Here is a 17,332-nt window from a genome sequence, read left to right on the forward strand (position 1 = left end):
ATTCCAGGTCAAAAGCTTCACTGCTCCTCCTGTCCCAATCCAGAGAGAGAAATTAGAAGCTCTAGTTGATGTCGCCCGTTGGCCCATAGATGGATGTGCACTCAAAACCCAAGACACATAGAAAGTTGAGATCTCCCTTGAATGCTTGGAATGGGCTACGTGGTTGCCCAGCCATCATTCTGCCTGTATTACGCGTTCTATTGAGAGCTGGGAATGGAGCATCTCATGACATCACACTGAAGAGGGGAGACGGAGCAGTACGTTCTAAGCAAAAATTGGAAGCCATATAAGAATACTTAGTCCTTGTCATTGCTTTTACTCCTCTAAGCAGATCCTTTCACTGTTCACCCCATATAAAAAAGGGGTGGGTGGAAGAAATAGCTTCCCACCCCTCAGCATGATACTTTGCGTGCCTGCTCCTTCTCTGCCCAAGAGAAAGGGGAACAGACCCCTTGCCAGATTTGACCCTACCCCAAACTTGAACACCCAAGCTGTCAGACTTCTCCTGGACTGGTAATGGTTAATCCCAAGATCAATTCTCTCAGAGCTCTGACTGGTAAGATTTGGAGGAAGGCGAAATTCACAACACAAGAATTCTAGCAAGTGCTTCTCCTTTCAATGGATATAGAGGCCAATGAGGGTGGGGAGGTTCCTTTTCTCAAAGTCTTTTGAAGTAAAGGGGAGAAGGCTTGGCACTCTTGTGAAAGAGAACCAGAATGCCTCTTGGACATTGGACATTGGAATTGTTTTGGACACAGCTGCTAGACTTCTTATCAATCTAGGACAAGCTCTTCCCTTAATTTTGCTTGGGCTTCACAGCAAAGCAGGCCTGTGCCTGGTTAGGTGCCCTAGGCTAAATCAGGAAGTTGAAAAAAGATGCTGGAAGAAGGAATACATCCATGTATTTGCAGAAGTCAAGGACAAGGAAAGCTTTACTTAAACCAAGCCGCCATTCCCTTTAAAAGACCTGCAAGTACAGCTGAAGCTTACAAGCCAACAACAGATGGGAGGTAGGAATTCCTTCCAATGGAAAAGAGACCAACACAAGCAGAAAGCCACTCCAGTGTTTCTCAACTTTAGCAACTTTAAGACGTCTGGACTTCAACTCCCAGCATGCTGGCTGGGAAATTCTGGGAGCCGAAGTCCAGATGTCTTAAAGGTGCCAAGGTTGAGAAACACTGCTCTAGATAACCCTGACCCCGTTTGAGACCGCCTGAAACCATCAAAGGTTGTTTAAAAATATATACTAGTATATGGCAGGTAAGAATGCTCTTTATCTTTGTATGAAAACTGGAATATTAAAACATATCCTTGTTTTTATTAATACTTTGGAGGGTCTGCCAAAAAAATTCCAGTTACTGATATTTCCAGCCTCTTGTGGACTAAAAGGATTTAGGAAGCTAATTAAGAAACAGCAAGCAAGCTCATTTCCCTTCCACACACAGAAAAGAACAAGCCCAACTTGGCTGTGACAAGTTGGAGTGAAGAGCACTTTTTTACACCACATGATTTTGTGTTGACACTTAAACAAATATAGCTAAATATTTCTTTTATTTCATTATCTTAGAAAATATAACCAAATAAATCAGGACTCAGTATTTAATGATATTTTCTTTTTGGATACGCTTTCACGGGTGGAGAGGAGGACTAGAAGTTCAAAGTGATGGGGCATTTCCTCCTCCAACAGAAATTGGCACAATATTATTTATTTATTTATTTATTTATTTATTTACTCATTTATTTGTTAAACCCAATACAGTGTTCTCCAAGGTGAGTGAGAATAATAATAATAATCCCCCAGTGAGGCTCTACCTTGACACGGTTGTGGGGCTTGCGTACTCCGAGGAGGATGAGAGCTATGCCAGAGGTTCAACCATAATGGACAGGTCTCATCAGAGGAGCCACACAAAGTGTCTCTCCCATAAATCATATGGTGAGATGTAATTTACAGAAACCCATACTGAATGAGTTGTCACCAGGGTCAACAAGGACCGCCCTAGGTGTTGGAGATCCTGGACATCTGGTGACAAGTGGGCGACAGGACTCAGGACTGTTGGCTGAGCAACCAGGGCCAGCAGCTGCAGGACTGCTGGAAGAAAAGTTGCTTACCTGTCGCAAATATACAAAGACTGAACAAGAAGAACAAAGAATACCTGAACAAGAAGTATCACCTAGAAACAAGGAAGATCAAGGAAGCACTGGAAATAGTAAAGCAGCAAATAACAGCCATAGCCAATGGAAACCAGCAGATACGAAGCTCCAATTGCACACTACGGGCAGAATCTCCAATTTCAGTCAAATCAGAAACGTTTCTACCCATCCATCAACGGAGAGACTGCAATGAACCAGTCAACAGTTGACAAAGAAGAAATAATGCAGTTCTGGGCGCAGCTGTGGGACAACCCAAAGAAATGCAACAAGAATGCAGCTTGGATAAAGGAGGTGGAGAAGGGGAAAAAAAAGAAGCTGAAATGAAAGAACTTGTAATAACAGCAGAAATGGTGGAGAAAAGGGCAAGAAGATCAAGAATTGGTCAGCAGCAGGTGAAGATGAACTGCATGGTTTTGGTTGAAACATCTGACTCTCTGCACCCACTCACTGCCAAGCAGTTTAACAACATACTGCAAGGAGGTGAAACTGAAGACTGGTGAACATCTTGCAAAACCTTCCTGATAATGAAAGATCCAGCAAAAGGGGCGGCACCAGGCAACTACAGGCCAATTGCCTGCTTGCCAACAACTTTCAGATTGCTAACTCGGGTGGTAGCTGATGCAGCCCAACAGCACCTAGTTGAAAACAAGCTCTTTCCATCTGAGTAGAAAGGAAACTGCCCAAACAGCAGAGGGACAAAAGATCAGCTCCTAATTGACAAGATGATTTTGGAAAACTGCAAGAGAAGGAAGACCAACCTGAATGTAGCCTGGATTGATTACAAGAAGGCATTCAACTCCCTTCCACATGACTGGATAATCAAGTGCCTAGAAATAACAGGAGTCAGTAGATGCATCCGAAGCGTTGTGAAAAGATCAATGGCACAGTGGAAGACACTGTTGCTGGTCAAGAGCAATAGACTGGGAGAGGTTAACATCAACAGAGGAATCTTTCAAGGAGACTCACTATCACCACTACTGTGTGTCATTGCATTGATTCCTCCATCAACAATAATGACCAGTCAGGACATGGCTATCAAACATCAGAAACATCTGCCAGGCTATCCCATCTCCTTTACATGGACAATCTGAAGCTGTATGGAAAAACACCATCTGAAATGAAATCGCTGCTCAACACTGTATGAATATATAGCCAAGATATTCCAATGGAGTTTAGACTGGACAAATGTGCCACCCGTACCATCAACAGGGGAAAAATAGTGAAAATGAAGGAAAAGATGCCCAATGGAAATAACATCAAGAGTCTGGATGAAGAAGATCTCTACAAATACCTGGGCATCCTTCAAGCTGACAACATCAAACACACTGAAGTCAAGAAGAAGGTTAGTAGTGAATACATCATGAGAGTGAAGAAGATCTTAAAGTCCAAACTCAGTGGCAGAAAGACCATCAAGGTGATTCCAGTCATTAGATATACAGCTGGAACAGTGGACAGGACTCGAGCTGAACTAAAAGCCCTGGATAGGAAGACCAGAAAAATCATGACAATGAGTCATGCCCTTCATCTATGCAGCCACGTTGACAGACTCTACTTACCAAGGAGCACAGGTGGGCATGGAATGTTACACCAGACAGTTGAAGAAGAAAAAAGGATGCTGGAAGAATATCTGAAGGACAGTGAAGAAGATGCACTGAAGTTGGTACACCATGAAGGCTTCCTGAATACCAAAGAGAGCATACTGGCTTATAAGAAAGACCAAATGAAGAACAGAAAAGAGACATGGCAAGGCAAAGGATTACATGGCCAGCACACAAAAAAACTAGCAGGCTAAGCAGGTAACAACAAGACCTGGCAATGGCTAAGAGCAGGAAAGTTGGAGAAAGAGACAGAGGGGCTCATTCTGGCTGCCAAAGACCAAGCCTTAAGAACAAACGCATACAAAGCCAGAATCGAGAAGAGCAAATGCTGCCTCTGCAAAGAAGCGGAAGAAACAGTGGACCACCTAGTCAGCTGCTGCAAGAAGACCGCGCAGACCGACTACACACAACGGCCTGACAAAGTAGCAACCATGGTGCACTGGAATATCTGCAAGAAATACCATTTGCCTGCCAGCAAGACCTGGTGGGACCACAGAACAGACAAAGTAACAGAAAAGGAAGAAGCTAAAGTGCTCTGGGACTTCAGAATTGAAACAGACAAGCACCTGCCACACAACACCCCAGACTTAACCATTGTTGGTAAGAAAGACGAAGAGTCTGGATAGGGGACATTGCAATCCCTGGAGACAGCAGAATGGAAGAGAAAGAACTGGAGAAAATCACAAAATATAAAGACCTGCAAATAGAAGTAGAACGACTGTGGCAAAAGAAAGCAAAGATGGTACCAATAGTTATAGACACCTTAGGTGCAATCCCAAAACATCTGGAGCACTCCTTGAGCCCCATCAGCATTGACAAAATCACCCTCCCTCCATTGCGAAAGGCAGCTTTCCTCGGAAGAGCTCATATCCTGCCACGATCCAATACCTTTCACACCCTCACACATCTGCCCACCCCAGGGCCTTGGGAAGGACTCCACGGGTGGATAAAAAGGCCAAATCCAGCCTAAACCTCTGGCTGACTGTGCCACCAACCCTAATCATAATCGTACGCTGCCCCACTCTCAGCAACTCTGGGCAGCTCCGAAACCAAACAGAATAAACCCTAAAGGTAAAAGACGATGAGCACAACCAAGTCAGGGGTTTCTCTCTCCTTGGCCAAAAGAGCCTAGCAAGTCATGTTCCCCCCTAAAGGGAATGTGACCCGAAAGGAAGTTTAAATGCTTTGAAAGGACTTCGTGCACATGTCCTTTAGAGCTGAACCGTGCATCTCGTCTTCCATTAGGCTGGAGAGCAACTCCCACCCTCCTTGGTCCCTTTTTGGCTGGGAGTTGGCATCCACGATCGCTGGAAATGTTTCACGTAGGCTGCTCGGGAGGCTTGACTTCAGACCGGCGCCTTGCCCGGGGATCGCCAGCCACGAAGTCCAAATCGCCCAGTGGCAAGTGGAGACAAGTTTTCTCTCGGGTCCGTTGTCTTGGAGCTTCAAGGGGTTAAAACAGTGTTGTCCAAACTTGGCCACTAAGATGAGTGGACTTCAACTCCCAGAATTCCCCAGCCAGCATGGCTGGCTGGGGAATTCTGGGAGTTGAAGTCCACTCATCTTAAAGTGGCCAAGTTTGGACAACACTGGGTTAAAATGACAGAGCCGAGCCTCCTAGATGGAGCCGGATTTTTTTTTTCTTCCTTCCCAAAGCTGCAGATGAATTCCTCTTCCTGTCCCTCCTCCTGGGTGGCTGGTTGAGAAGGAGGCACCACCTTTGGCTCCCGTTGCTGTTTTTTTAAAAAAAATCTTTGCATTTTAAATTGCAGATTTCCAGGACTGCAACACAGCTGGGGAAGTGAGTTAAGGAAGAGGATGGTGGAGAAGGGGGGGGGGGGATCAGGTGGGAATGGGAGGCCCGTGAAAGCAGCCGCACAAAAGCTGGTGGGGGGGCTACAGAGTCAAAGAGCGAGTCCCTGGAGCTGATAGGATCCACCTCCCTCCCCCCCGCCCCGCTTCTTTTTGGGTAAAGGATGCAAGAAAAATGCCAAAGTGAGAGAGCGCCAAAGGCATCAGTAAAAGGGGGAAATTTTATTTCAGAAATGGGAGGGCAGCCTTTTTTCAATCACCCAAACTGCAAAGCCTGCCGGGCTAAGGACCAGCTGGGTCACGCCCTCCACGTGGAGAGCTTTTCCCCAACCTGGTGTTCGCCAGTTGGATGTCAACTCCCATCATCCCCAGAGAGCAGCATAGGGAAAGGCTGGTTGAAGGTTGCAGAGCAGAAGGCTGCCTTTTTAAAATCTGAATGAGATCTCTGGTCCAGCTGAGTCCCTTTTCTGTACACCAGTGTTTCTCAACCTTGGGAACTTTAAGATGGGTGGACTTCAACTCCCAGAATTCCCCAGCCAGCATGGGGAATTCTGGGAGTTGAAGTCCACCCATCTTAAAGTTCCCAAGGTTGAGAAACACTGCTCTACACCTTCACAACCTGATACTCTCTAAGCATGCTGGGTTAGAGCTCCCATCATCCCCAACCAGCATGGCTATTGGTGAGAATTGTAGTCCAGCTCTTAGGGATGGCACAGCAGTTTTTAATTGGTTTGGGGACAAGGATTGAGCGTTCACCAAGGTGAGTCTCCTGTTGCAGAGTGAACGGAAGTCCAGTCTACAGTTTCAGCCCGTCTAAAGTTTCTGAGAAGACCTGAGCCACCATATCTTTAGGAAGACCATAGATGATGCTCTGAGGAAACTATATAGCTTTCATTGTGATTACAACAATGAAGCTACACAGGGACTCTAATCCTGCAAAGTTACGCAACTGTAGCCCTTAGTTTCATATGGTTCTTTGCTCCATTTTCTTTGCCCTGTTTTTAGGCCTCTGGCAAGAACAGTCTGTTCTCCAGCTTCTCCTGGGTTAGCTAGAAAGAAGAAACCCTGTGTGTACTCATTTAGACCCTACCCATCGCTGATTTGGGCTCTGCCCTCAACTAGTACCTAATTTCCTGATGAATTTCCCCTGACAAAATGTTACCTTAGACAAGCAAAAAAGCTCTTCACCTTCTCTAATGGCCTGGTAGAACATTGCTGAGAAATTGTGTTGCATCATGGTTATTAACCCTGGTTCTGTATATATTTTTCTCCCAGAGGGGCAGCCAAAACTTTACAAAATGGAGGACCAAGACCTGGCAGGACCCACACAACCTGAGAAGAGATTGGAAGAGGTAGGAAGAGGCCATGATGTCACCTGCGTAGAGAGCAGCGTGAAGCTTGTGGCTAAGGCAACTCTACCACTTGTGAAACAGGAGCTAGCAGAAAGGCTCCAACAGGGCTGGGAAGGCCAGAGGTCAGATTTCTTGAGTGCCCCGCCATCTCCCCATCCAAGATGGAAGAATCAAATATCCAAGTCAGGGCCTAGCAGTCAAGAAGGAGTGGCTGAGGGTTACCAGTGGCCTAGAAAAGAATATGCGACTCAAACTGGGGCAGGCTTCTGTGACAAAGCCCACAAGGCCTATGCAAGCCTGAACTTTCCTGTGAAAGTGAAGGAGGAGATTCTGGAGGAGGACAGCCTTGATTCGGAGAGGCAGCGCCAGCGGTTCAGACGGTTCTGCTACCACCAGGCTGAGGGCCCTCGAGAGGCCGCCAGCCAACTCTGGGAGCTCTGCCACCAGTGGCTGCAGCCGGAGCGACACACCAAGGAGCAGATCCTGGAGCTGCTGATTCTGGAGCAGTTCTTGAACATCCTGCCCCTGGAGATCCAGAGTTGGGTCTGGGAAAGCAGTCCCGAGACCTGTTCTGAGGCAGTGGCCCTGGCTGAGGACTTCTTAGCAAGACAACCAGAGGGACACCCGCCGAGCTCGCCAGAGAGAGACCAAGGACGTGAAAACTGCCGGTCTCCTTGGAATGTTTGTGTGGGAACTGGATCGTGCTCTCCAATATGATTTGTAGGGTGGGAAGAGAATGGGGAGATGATGCATCAAATCTTGGGTTCAGATTCTGGCTTCTCTAATGTCAAGACACCAAGGATTGGGAAAGACTTTTGGAGACCTGTTGCCAAGGCAGCAAGCCTTGGACCATTGGGTTGACATAATATAAAGCAAGAATTTAGAATAGCTTTATCCTACCCTGGATCCTTGTAGGATGCTCCCCCGTAGTGTTACCAGTTGTAACGTTTGATGCAACAGAAGAGAAAACCTGTTACACCCATGGGGAATACCCATAGTTGTTGTGTTTTAATTTGAAGTAATTGTGAATAAATCAACCACATGTAGGTTTTGTCCTGTTCCCACCCGTTTTCTGTGGTGCAGCCCTTGTGCAGTCCTGAAAATGGGTCTTTGTCCCAAAGAATGTTGCATGCTGCTTTGGTCTAGATCAATGTTTCTCAACCTTAAGAACTTTGAGACGTGTGGACTTCAACTCCCAGAATTCCCCAGCCAGCCTGGGGAATTCTGGGAGTTGAAGTCCACACGTCTTAAAGTTCTCAAGGTTGAGAAATACTGGTCTAGATGCTGTGGGTATCTCTATGATTGAGGGGATCTGCAGTTCCCAGCAGCCAGAAGGACCCAGACAAGGAAAAGGGTTCATGGTCCAAGAACATTTCCTGCTAAAAAGAAAGAGGGCTGGGATAAAGAGGGCAACTGTTTGCCCAGGGCTGGGCAACTTGTAGTATAACAAGTACATTCATAGAATCCTAAGGTTGAAAGGAACGTTGTAGGTCTTCTACTCCAACTTCTGCCTAAGGTAGGAACCTTCACACCATCCCAGACAAATATTTGTCCAACCTTTGTCTGAAAAACTCCAGTGATGGAACCTCCATGACTCCAGAAGGGAGGTTGATCCACAACTCCATAGCAGTCATGGACAGCAAATTCCTCCTCCTTTTGTATTTGGATCTCCTTCTGGAAAGCTCCCACCATTGGTTCTTGTCCTACTCTCAGAAGGTACAGAGAATAAATCCATACCCTCTTTCCCTCTGACTGCACTTCAAGTATTAGAAGACCGCTATCATGTTTCCCTTTAGGTTAAATAGATCCAATTTTTTTAACTGCTCCTCATAGGATTTAGCCTCCAAGCCCCTCACCATCTTGGTGGCTCTTCTGTACCCCTTTTTCAGCTCCTCCACATCCTTGTATTTTAATTCTAGACACAAGATTGGTCTTTCATAGTCAGAATCTCTGCTTGGCTTCAGCATAGGAGAGAGAATCTAGTTTTCTTTACAGTGAATGATTTTATTGGCAGTTGGGAGGGAAAGTGTAGGGTCTGCCAAATTATACTGAATCACAGCTCCCATCTTCTCTAACTATTGGCAGTGCTGGCTAAAATAGATGGGTGTGGGCATCCCAGTGACATAGGAGCGGGCAGGGTTTTGTCATTCTGCAATGGGACGATGCAATGATGCAGTGCAAGTAGAGGTCCAAAACGTCTGTGTTGGGACTAGATCTGGTGCCCTGCAAATTTCCCTTTCTGTGCTTAGGATTCTGCAAGGAGGATGCTGTCAGGACTGCTTAAATGGAAAACGTTGATGTTTTCACCAGAAACTCTGGCCTTCATCTTGGCCAGGTCCTGTTTGTATCTTCATTCGATGTTCTTACCTTGCTTTCAGATGGCAGGGTCTTTGGGAGATGTGCCCGCTAACCGCCCAATCTCAGAAGAGCTGCTGCCTGAAGACCCAGTGAAGGTGCAACTAGCCAGCGGTGGCAAGCAGAAGAGTGATAAGGAAGCCTTCTTGTTGGGTAGGTCTTAGCTCCTAAAGGCACCCCCATATCTCTAATCCTAATAGTAAACTTAGTGTTCCAAGTGCTTCGTGCTGTGTATCTCCTTGGCCAAGCATGGTCCCGTGCAGGTAATGTAGAAGGGGGCTATCCTTTTCTGTGATGAAAAAGAAGTGGAAAAGATGATGTTTCCCAAGATATCAGGAAAACGGTGAAAGATGTGGCTGGGTCTTGACGTATCTCCCAAAGCGGAAGAAGGATGAAAAATGGTCACAGCCCGTCAGCCCTTTGAAGTAAGCTAGGCCAGGAAACAGACTCTACAGGAACACTAGAACTCTACTGAGATAGGTTAAGTTTCCCCTCTTACGCTCTACTGCAGTGTTTCTCAACCTTGACAACTTTAAAATGGGTGGACTTCAACTCCCAGAATTCCCCAGCCAGCCTGGCTGGCTGGGGAATTCTGGGAGTTGAAGTCCACCCATCTTAAAGTTGCCAAGGTTGAGAAGCACTGCTGTAGTGAATCAGAAAAGAGTCAGATTAACCTTGTTTCTCATGCTTTCTTGGTTTCCCAAGCTTAAGCATGTTTTTGCAACCATCATCTGTGCTGAGTTACTCCAAGGTCATCCCCGTGGCTCTCTACACACCCATTGAAATGGAACTTACATGTAGTGCTCCCAAAGATATAAATTTGTGTGTGTGTGTGTGTGTGTGTGTGTGTGTGTGTGTTTACACCTTTGAGTCAGTCTTGACACCTGGTGGCTGCCTGGATCAGTCCCTGCAGTTTCCTTACCAATATTTTCAAAGTGGTGTGCAATTGCCTCCTTCCTAGGGCTGAGAGAGAACGACTAGCCCAAGGTCACCCAGTTGGGTTTATGCTGAAGGCAGGACTAGAAGTCAGGGTCTCCTGTTTCTAGCCTGGTGCCTTTAACAGTCTTCATATTTTATTCTAATCTATATTGTAAACCTGAGAATCCTTTTGCAAAGACATAGAGGATTTTGAAGCTAAACTTGGTTTTCCAAAATTAGATTTCCCTTCCACCAAATATTATTACTTCATTTTACCGTAGATGAGTTCAAAGAAGTAGTTTTGACTATGTGTAATGGGAAAGTGCCAGGATTGGGTGAATTTCCTCTTTCATCTTTAAGGAAACATTTGTTCCTAAACTTGATACAGTCAGATTTTTGAAATTGGCATCTTAACTTCCTTGAATGAAGCATATATCACGATTGTACGCAAGCTTGGTAAAGATGGATTCTCCATGCTAATGGACTGTGACTCACCAGGCTCTGATGATCCCTGCAGGTAATGATGAAACGAAGGCAAAAGAAGATGGAATCCTTCAGCTGGAAACCCCTTTGGCCAAAGGGACGCTCTTCCCATTCCAGGATGAGCAAGAGGCTGAGCCTGGGAATCCGCGGGAGCTACAGAGCTTCCAGGAAGACCTTCCCAAGAAGGCCGTGCTTGGCCAAGAAGGCGATGGAAGCATTGTAAAAGAAGACCGAGCCCAGAATAAGAGCAAAAGGAAATGCACAGAGTGCGGACACCTCTGCGAGGTTGATGACCTTCCTCCCAATCAGAAAATGGACCCCGACGAATTTTACATCTGCCCCCGATGTGGGAAGACCTTCAAGAACAGAGCGCCCCTTGCATCTGGCCAAGGCACTGGAGCTGGAGCCAAACCCTATCCGTGCTCCGAGTGCGGCAAAAGCTTTGGCACAAAGGCGGCTGTCCTGAAGCACAAAGCGACCCACACGGGAGAGAAGCCCTACGTGTGCTCCGAATGCGGGAAGTGCTTCACGACCAGCTCCAACCTGATCTACCATAACATTGTCCACACGGGGGAGAAGCCGCACAAGTGTGCTGACTGCGGCAAGGGCTTCCACTGGAAGTCGTCCTTGATTACCCACGAGAGGACCCACACGGGGGAGAAGCCGTACGAGTGTCCCGAGTGCGGGAAAAGCTTTGGAAACAGCTCCCAGCTGCTGAGGCACAAGAGGGTGCACACAGGTGAGAAGCCGTACCATTGCTCCGAGTGTGGCCGGAGCTTCAACCAGATAGCCTCTCTCATTGCACACAAGCGAATCCACACGGGGGAGAAACCGTATGAGTGCTCCGAGTGCGGGAAAGGTTTTGGCACTCGAACCAACCTGATGATGCACAGAAGGGTTCACACGGGAGAGAGACCGTATAAATGCTCCTACTGTGGACAGAGCTTCAGCCAGAGAACTCACCTCATCATCCATGAGAGGACTCACACGGGAGAGAAGCCCTACACGTGCTCCGAGTGTGGGAAAAGCTTCAATGCTAAAGCACCCCTGATTACACACAAGAGGATCCACACCGGGGAGAACCTTTATCAGTGCTTCCAGTGTGGGAAAAGCTTCAGTACCAGCTCTAATCTCCTGAACCACAACATCATCCACACAGGGGAAAAGCCCCATAAGTGCTTGGACTGCGGCAAATGCTTCAATCGGAAATCGTCCCTTATTACCCACCAGAGGACCCACACTGGGGAGAAACCCTACGGCTGCTTTGAGTGCGGGAAGTGTTTCATTTCGAGCTCAGATCTCACCAAACATAAAAAAGTTCACAGGGGGAAGCGGGCAGGCTGTCCCGAAAGTTTCGTGTATAGCCCAGCACTTGCAGAATCAGAGAGCGTGCGTCCAGGACAACCTTCTTGTTAAAGTCTGATATTCGATTGGCCTCAGTCCTATATAAAGTGGGTCCTGGAGGCGATTAGGTTGAAGAACTGTGGTTAATAGGTCTCCATCCTTCTAACCAGGGATACTCTCTGCAGTATTCTCTTTGGTATCTCTTTTCCCACCTGGGAGAAAATGTGGGGTGGATCTACTGAAACCTTTTTATCCCCTGCAATATTCTACCTGCTAGTTTGCTCACCTTCTCCTGCTTTTTTCAAAAGGGGAGAACAGATGGGGGAGGGGGCCACAAGCCTCCTTTTCCACCTATTTCCTCCTTCTTTAGAAATTTTCTTCTGGATATCTGCAAGAAAGTCAGGAGATGGGCCGATTGGTGGAGAAGATTAACTGCCGTTCAGAAGAAGCTGAGAAGGCCCTGTTGTGGGATTCATTGCCTGCCATTTAGGTTCCCCCTCACCCCCCAAGGCATTTTTCCCTAAAGGAAAACAACCATGGAATTTTGATTTCCTCCCCCTGGTTTTTCTTTCCATCTTCTGTCCTTTTAGTGTTTTTTTATTATTATCTTGGGGGGGAAAGGAGTGGGATGGTGCAGACTGCAGGGAAGAGGAGCTGCAAGGGGGGGAGTTTAAAGAGCCTTCAGGCCATGGGAGGGGAAAGTTTGAGATTGTTTTCCACCACCTGCTCATTGCCTTGTCATCTTCTCCCTTCCCCAGGCACATTTTTCCTCATGCAGTGAAAATGATTACTACGAAGAACTGCATGCAATAGGAAGGTTTAAAGCTGCCTTTCCTAACCTGGAGTCCTCCAGATGTGGACTCCAATTCCCATAATAATTCAGCCAGCAGAGCCACTAGTTTGGAACCCTCTGCTTGCGTTAAAGACGGACAGCCACGACCGTGCCCTGTAAGGTCATGATGGGGCAAATCGATATTTCAAGGGGCAGGTTTACCACCATTATAATGAATTTCAGGGCCGGAATTTCAGCCTTTCTTCATGTCTCTGTTTCACCTGCCCCAGAAAACCCACCTGGGCCTCAAAATGCAGTGTTGAGGAATGAATCCTGCATAGAAAACTTTAGAGCAGTGGATTTGAGCTGGACAAATTTCTGTCCCAGTTTCTCCGCTATATTTGGGGGTAAATGAAAGGGTGGTTTGTGATTTGGAAGGAGCGTGGTGACCATGGGCTCGAGAGAACCCTTCCTGGAACTTTTCAAGCGTATCTTAGTCTAAAGGGTTTAGATGTTGTGGCCTTTGGGTGCTTATCAGTGTCACCATTTGGGATGCAGCAAAAATGGGTTTTGTGCAGACAATGAAAACAAAATCCTCTTCTTCCATAATCACATCCGGCATGCTTTTTGATGCAGCTCTTTTATACATGTATTCCTTTTGGATCAAGGCTCTGGTCTTAGTTTGTGGGTTGGGGATTGCTAGGAGAGTCCCGTACATGTATTAGTCGTAGATTCTAAATGAAATCTTTGCAAACGTTTCCTGTTCCATTTATTGTCTCCTTTTGGATACACTTCTGGCCAGTTGTCATAATGGGTGTGTCAGCTTTTTTTTTTTGTCTTCTTTTACATTTTACAGATATTTACATACACTTTTAATACTGGCACCCCCTTCTCTCCCTTTTAAAGCCATTCCCCCCCCTCTTTCCTGGTCGTTCTTTTTTTATAGCCTATTATGTCTCTTGAAAATTGTGACTTTCTTAGTATGGAAAAAGAGAATACACCTTACGTTTTGTGATGTACCTATTAAATAATGCCTTGTGGATTTTTGTCATTCCTGGAATTCTTGGACTATTAACTGAACAAAGACATGAAACCTGAAAAAGCTGTAAATAGATCATGCGGAGAACTAGAGACTAAATACAGTTCAAAATCCCTGCAGACAGAACATTAGCATGTTAACTGAGACTGCGTCCTTTGAGTCTAGTTTTCTAAATGCAAGGAACTGGGTAGGTTTCACCTGCAAAGAAGATTATGGAGATGCAGAAACGTTGAGTGTCTGAAAGGCTGTTATAAAAGAGAGGAGTTATTTTCTGCTGCCACAGAGGGCAGGCCTTGAATAATTTAATTGGAATTGCAAAGCAGATTTTGCCTAAATACAGTGGTACCTCGGTTCACGAACTTAATTCGTTCCGCGACTCTGGTCGCGACCAATTCGGTCAAACCAAATTTCCCCATAAGGTCCAATGTAATTACGGTTAATCCGTTCTGAACCATGTTTTTTTTTAAAAAACCGCAAAAATATGACACAAAATACGGTACGAAGAGAGAGAACGCTAACCTTGCTCGAGGTGACTTCTGGCGTGGAGGACAGGAAGGCGGGTGGGGAGGCGGTTATTGTTTGAAGGGAGAGTCCCCCTCCCTACAGGAAGCCGCGACCACGTGTCACAGGAGGGAAAATGGCCACGGATCCTGTTCCTCACCCGATCCGGCGTTCGCGAACGGAAGCAAAATTTTGCGAACGGAGTTGTTCGTGACCCGAATTGGTCATGAACAGAAGCGTTCGTGAACCGAGGTACCACTGTATTAAGAGTAATATGAAGTACAGCATTCAACGCAAGAGATCTCAAATGGACACATTTGAAAAGGCGAGGTTACGCAATGTACACTCATTTGAAGTGAGACAGTCCCTCTCATAAAATAGCTGCTTAAGGGGACATAGCCACTTGCAAAACACCCATTTGCCAGCATGTCACCTGCCATGCTAACTGGCTCCTTCAGGATGCTCCATCCTATTCCTGCTTAATCAACTCATGGGCTTACTCTCTGGTTTAGTGAGTTTGAACTGCAGCAATATTAAGCATGGGTTAGTAGCTTATGCAAACAGAGGGTTGTTAGAGGGACAGGAGGTCCATGACACAATTTCCCCATGTAGACAATCCACACACCCCCCCGAGGGGTAACTGGAGTGTGGTCAAAAAAGTCCCGCAATCAAAGCCCCGCCAAGTTTATGTGGGTACGATGCATCTAAAAGGCAAAACTTTCATTACACTCTGATGGCTACCATCTTGACTTTTTTCACCACATCTTGTGGACACCCCTGATGAGAAGAAACCATGTCTCTTAAAACGCCTAGAGAGCTGAAGGGGAGATGAAGCATAGTTACTGGAGTCCTGAATTGAAAAGCCTCCCACTGCAGTGTTGGCTGGGCTTCCACAACATGGCTAAATTTAAAACTTGGTTGATCAGTTGGTGGCTCTTGGGGTTAAGCAAACCCAACCCAGTGGGCTCATTACACAATCCAGGGGAACAGGATTAATATGTTCTGCAAACATTCACCCAACACAGAGGCTAGGTGATGTAGTGGTTGAGGCATTAGATGAGGATCAGAGAGATCAAGATCGAAGTCAGCCCTTAACCATGCAAAATGTCTCTTAGCCCAGCCTTTACAAGGAAAAATCGCAGGAAGGAGCAGCCTGGATGGGTTTGCCACGTGCCTGCCTATGTTTGGGTGTCCAATGGCCGGATTTTCCATCTTGGGCATTTATTTCATTGCAATTTTCCTCTTGTTCTTTTACATGGGGAGCCATCCAAAATCAGTTTGGAGTTGGGCGGCAGAAATTGAATGAAATAAATACGTAAGGTCCAGCAGGAGGGGATGTTATGGACCAGTCTGCCAAGGAGTTCCACCTGATGGGACCCAGCGGGGGGGGGGGCTTTTCTACTGTGGCACCCACCCTTTGGAACATCATCCCCCCAAGATAAGATAAGCCCCAACCCTACTGGCATCTCTTAAAACCTGGTTCTTTCAACAGGCTTGGCGATCCCAGGAAAGTAGGGACCTTGCAAGGTGGCTACACTGTGTAGGTCAGTGTTTCTCCACCTTGACAACTCTAAGATGTGTGGACTTCAACTCCCAGAACAGCTGGCTGGGGAATTCTGGGAGTTGAAGTCCACACATCTTAGAGTTGCTAAGGTTGAGAAACACTGCTGTAGGTTGTTGGTCCATTCTCCCTCGTTCTTATTTATACAGTATGTGTTTTCACTTTTTTAAATGGTTGTATTATACTGTTTTATATTGTTTATTTGTGATGGAATGGAATTATGAAGGCCAGGCTCAGAGAGATAAACATTTTCTTAGCTCTCCAGAAGGGGGACGCGGTGGCGCAGCGGCTTAATGACGCTGAAAGTTGCTGGCCAGAAATGGTTGACGCTTCAGCGGTTCGTGTCCAGCCTTTGCGTTAGCAGGGTGAGCTCCTGTTTCCTCCCCAGTTCCTGTAAACCCAACAGTTCGAAAACTCACGTGAGTAGATAAATGGGTACTCTCACTCCGGTGGGAGGAAAAATGCTGGCGGTGCCTTGCAAAAAGGAGTCGGGAGCAGTTGCTGGTAAGCGTGAAAAACCACGTGCGCCCGAAAAGGGCGCGAAGCAACGGAAACCCTGCCTTCTGCGCTCGCCAGCTGGGCTCTGCCCTAGGAAGGCGGCTCTGGCAAACCACTTCCGAAAAACAGTTGCCTTGAAAACTGCAAAAGGACTCGTCCAAGCAGTCACTGCAGAGTCGGTAACGACTGAGCGCAGATTAAAAAAAAAAAAGCTCCCCAGAAGAGCGTGGGAGGAACAAGAGGATGAGACTGGCACCTCCTTGAGGAATTCACACTGTTGTGGCTGGAGGACTCTGGGATCCGGGGTTTCAGTCTGGGAAGATTCTTGCTAGAGGTTGTAGCTAATAAACATAGCTGAACTGAATTTGCACTGTCTCTTGGAGTTCCTTGGCCTAGGCCTGACATATTTCTTTTATTGTGCACCGCCCAGAGTCACATACGGGAGATGGGTGGCTCTTAAAATGAAATAAAATGAAACAAAATAAAATAAAATAAAATAAAATAAAATGAATAGAATAGAATAGAATAGAATAGAATAGAATAGAATAGAATAGAATAGAATAGAATGCCACCCACAGTCACGTATGTGAGATGGACAGCTATATTTATTTATTCATTTATTAAATTTGTCCCCCACTCATCTCCCCCCAATGGGGGACTCTGGGCAGCTCACAACATGTTAAAACAATAAATAAATATACAATTAAAATATATAATTAGGTTTATACAAATTTGATAGCTAAATAACCAAATAATGCCGCCTTGCGCTCCTGAGGGAAAGGCGGCATATAAACAACAACAATAATATTAATAATAATATCCAGGTCTGCAACGGCTGAGCTGTAGGCAATGCCCAGGCGGACCAGGCTCCTCAGGCCGGCTTAACGCGACCCGCGCGCCACGCGCCCGAGCCCCGGCGCTTCCCTGCAAACGCGCCCCAGCGCAGCC

General features: G+C 46.5%; 1 protein-coding gene across 2 annotated transcripts; it reads left to right on the forward strand.

The window, feature by feature from the left end:
- The first annotated feature begins 5,436 nt into the window (after positions 1-5,436).
- Positions 5,437-13,825, forward strand: LOC148213886 (uncharacterized). 2 transcript variants are annotated; one of them, XM_088129478.1, is made up of 4 exons: positions 5,437-5,550; positions 6,837-7,594; positions 9,292-9,421; positions 10,704-13,825. In XM_088129478.1, the coding sequence occupies exons 2-4, from the start codon at positions 6,860-6,862 to the stop codon at positions 12,083-12,085; spliced, it is 2,247 nt and encodes a 748-aa protein (XP_087985604.1). In that variant the 5' UTR covers positions 5,437-5,550; positions 6,837-6,859; the 3' UTR covers positions 12,086-13,825. The 2 variants fall into 2 exon arrangements, with proteins under 2 accessions (XP_087985604.1, XP_087985605.1); XM_088129479.1 differs by having other exon boundaries at positions 6,837-6,913.
- The last annotated feature ends 3,507 nt before the right edge of the window (positions 13,826-17,332 follow it).

This window comes from Python bivittatus, unplaced genomic scaffold, assembly GCF_059951505.1.
Source record: "Python bivittatus isolate LINGU-HERP-01145 unplaced genomic scaffold, Pbiv_v1 ctg000810_np1212, whole genome shotgun sequence".
NCBI classification, from domain to species: domain Eukaryota; kingdom Metazoa; phylum Chordata; class Lepidosauria; order Squamata; family Pythonidae; genus Python; species Python bivittatus.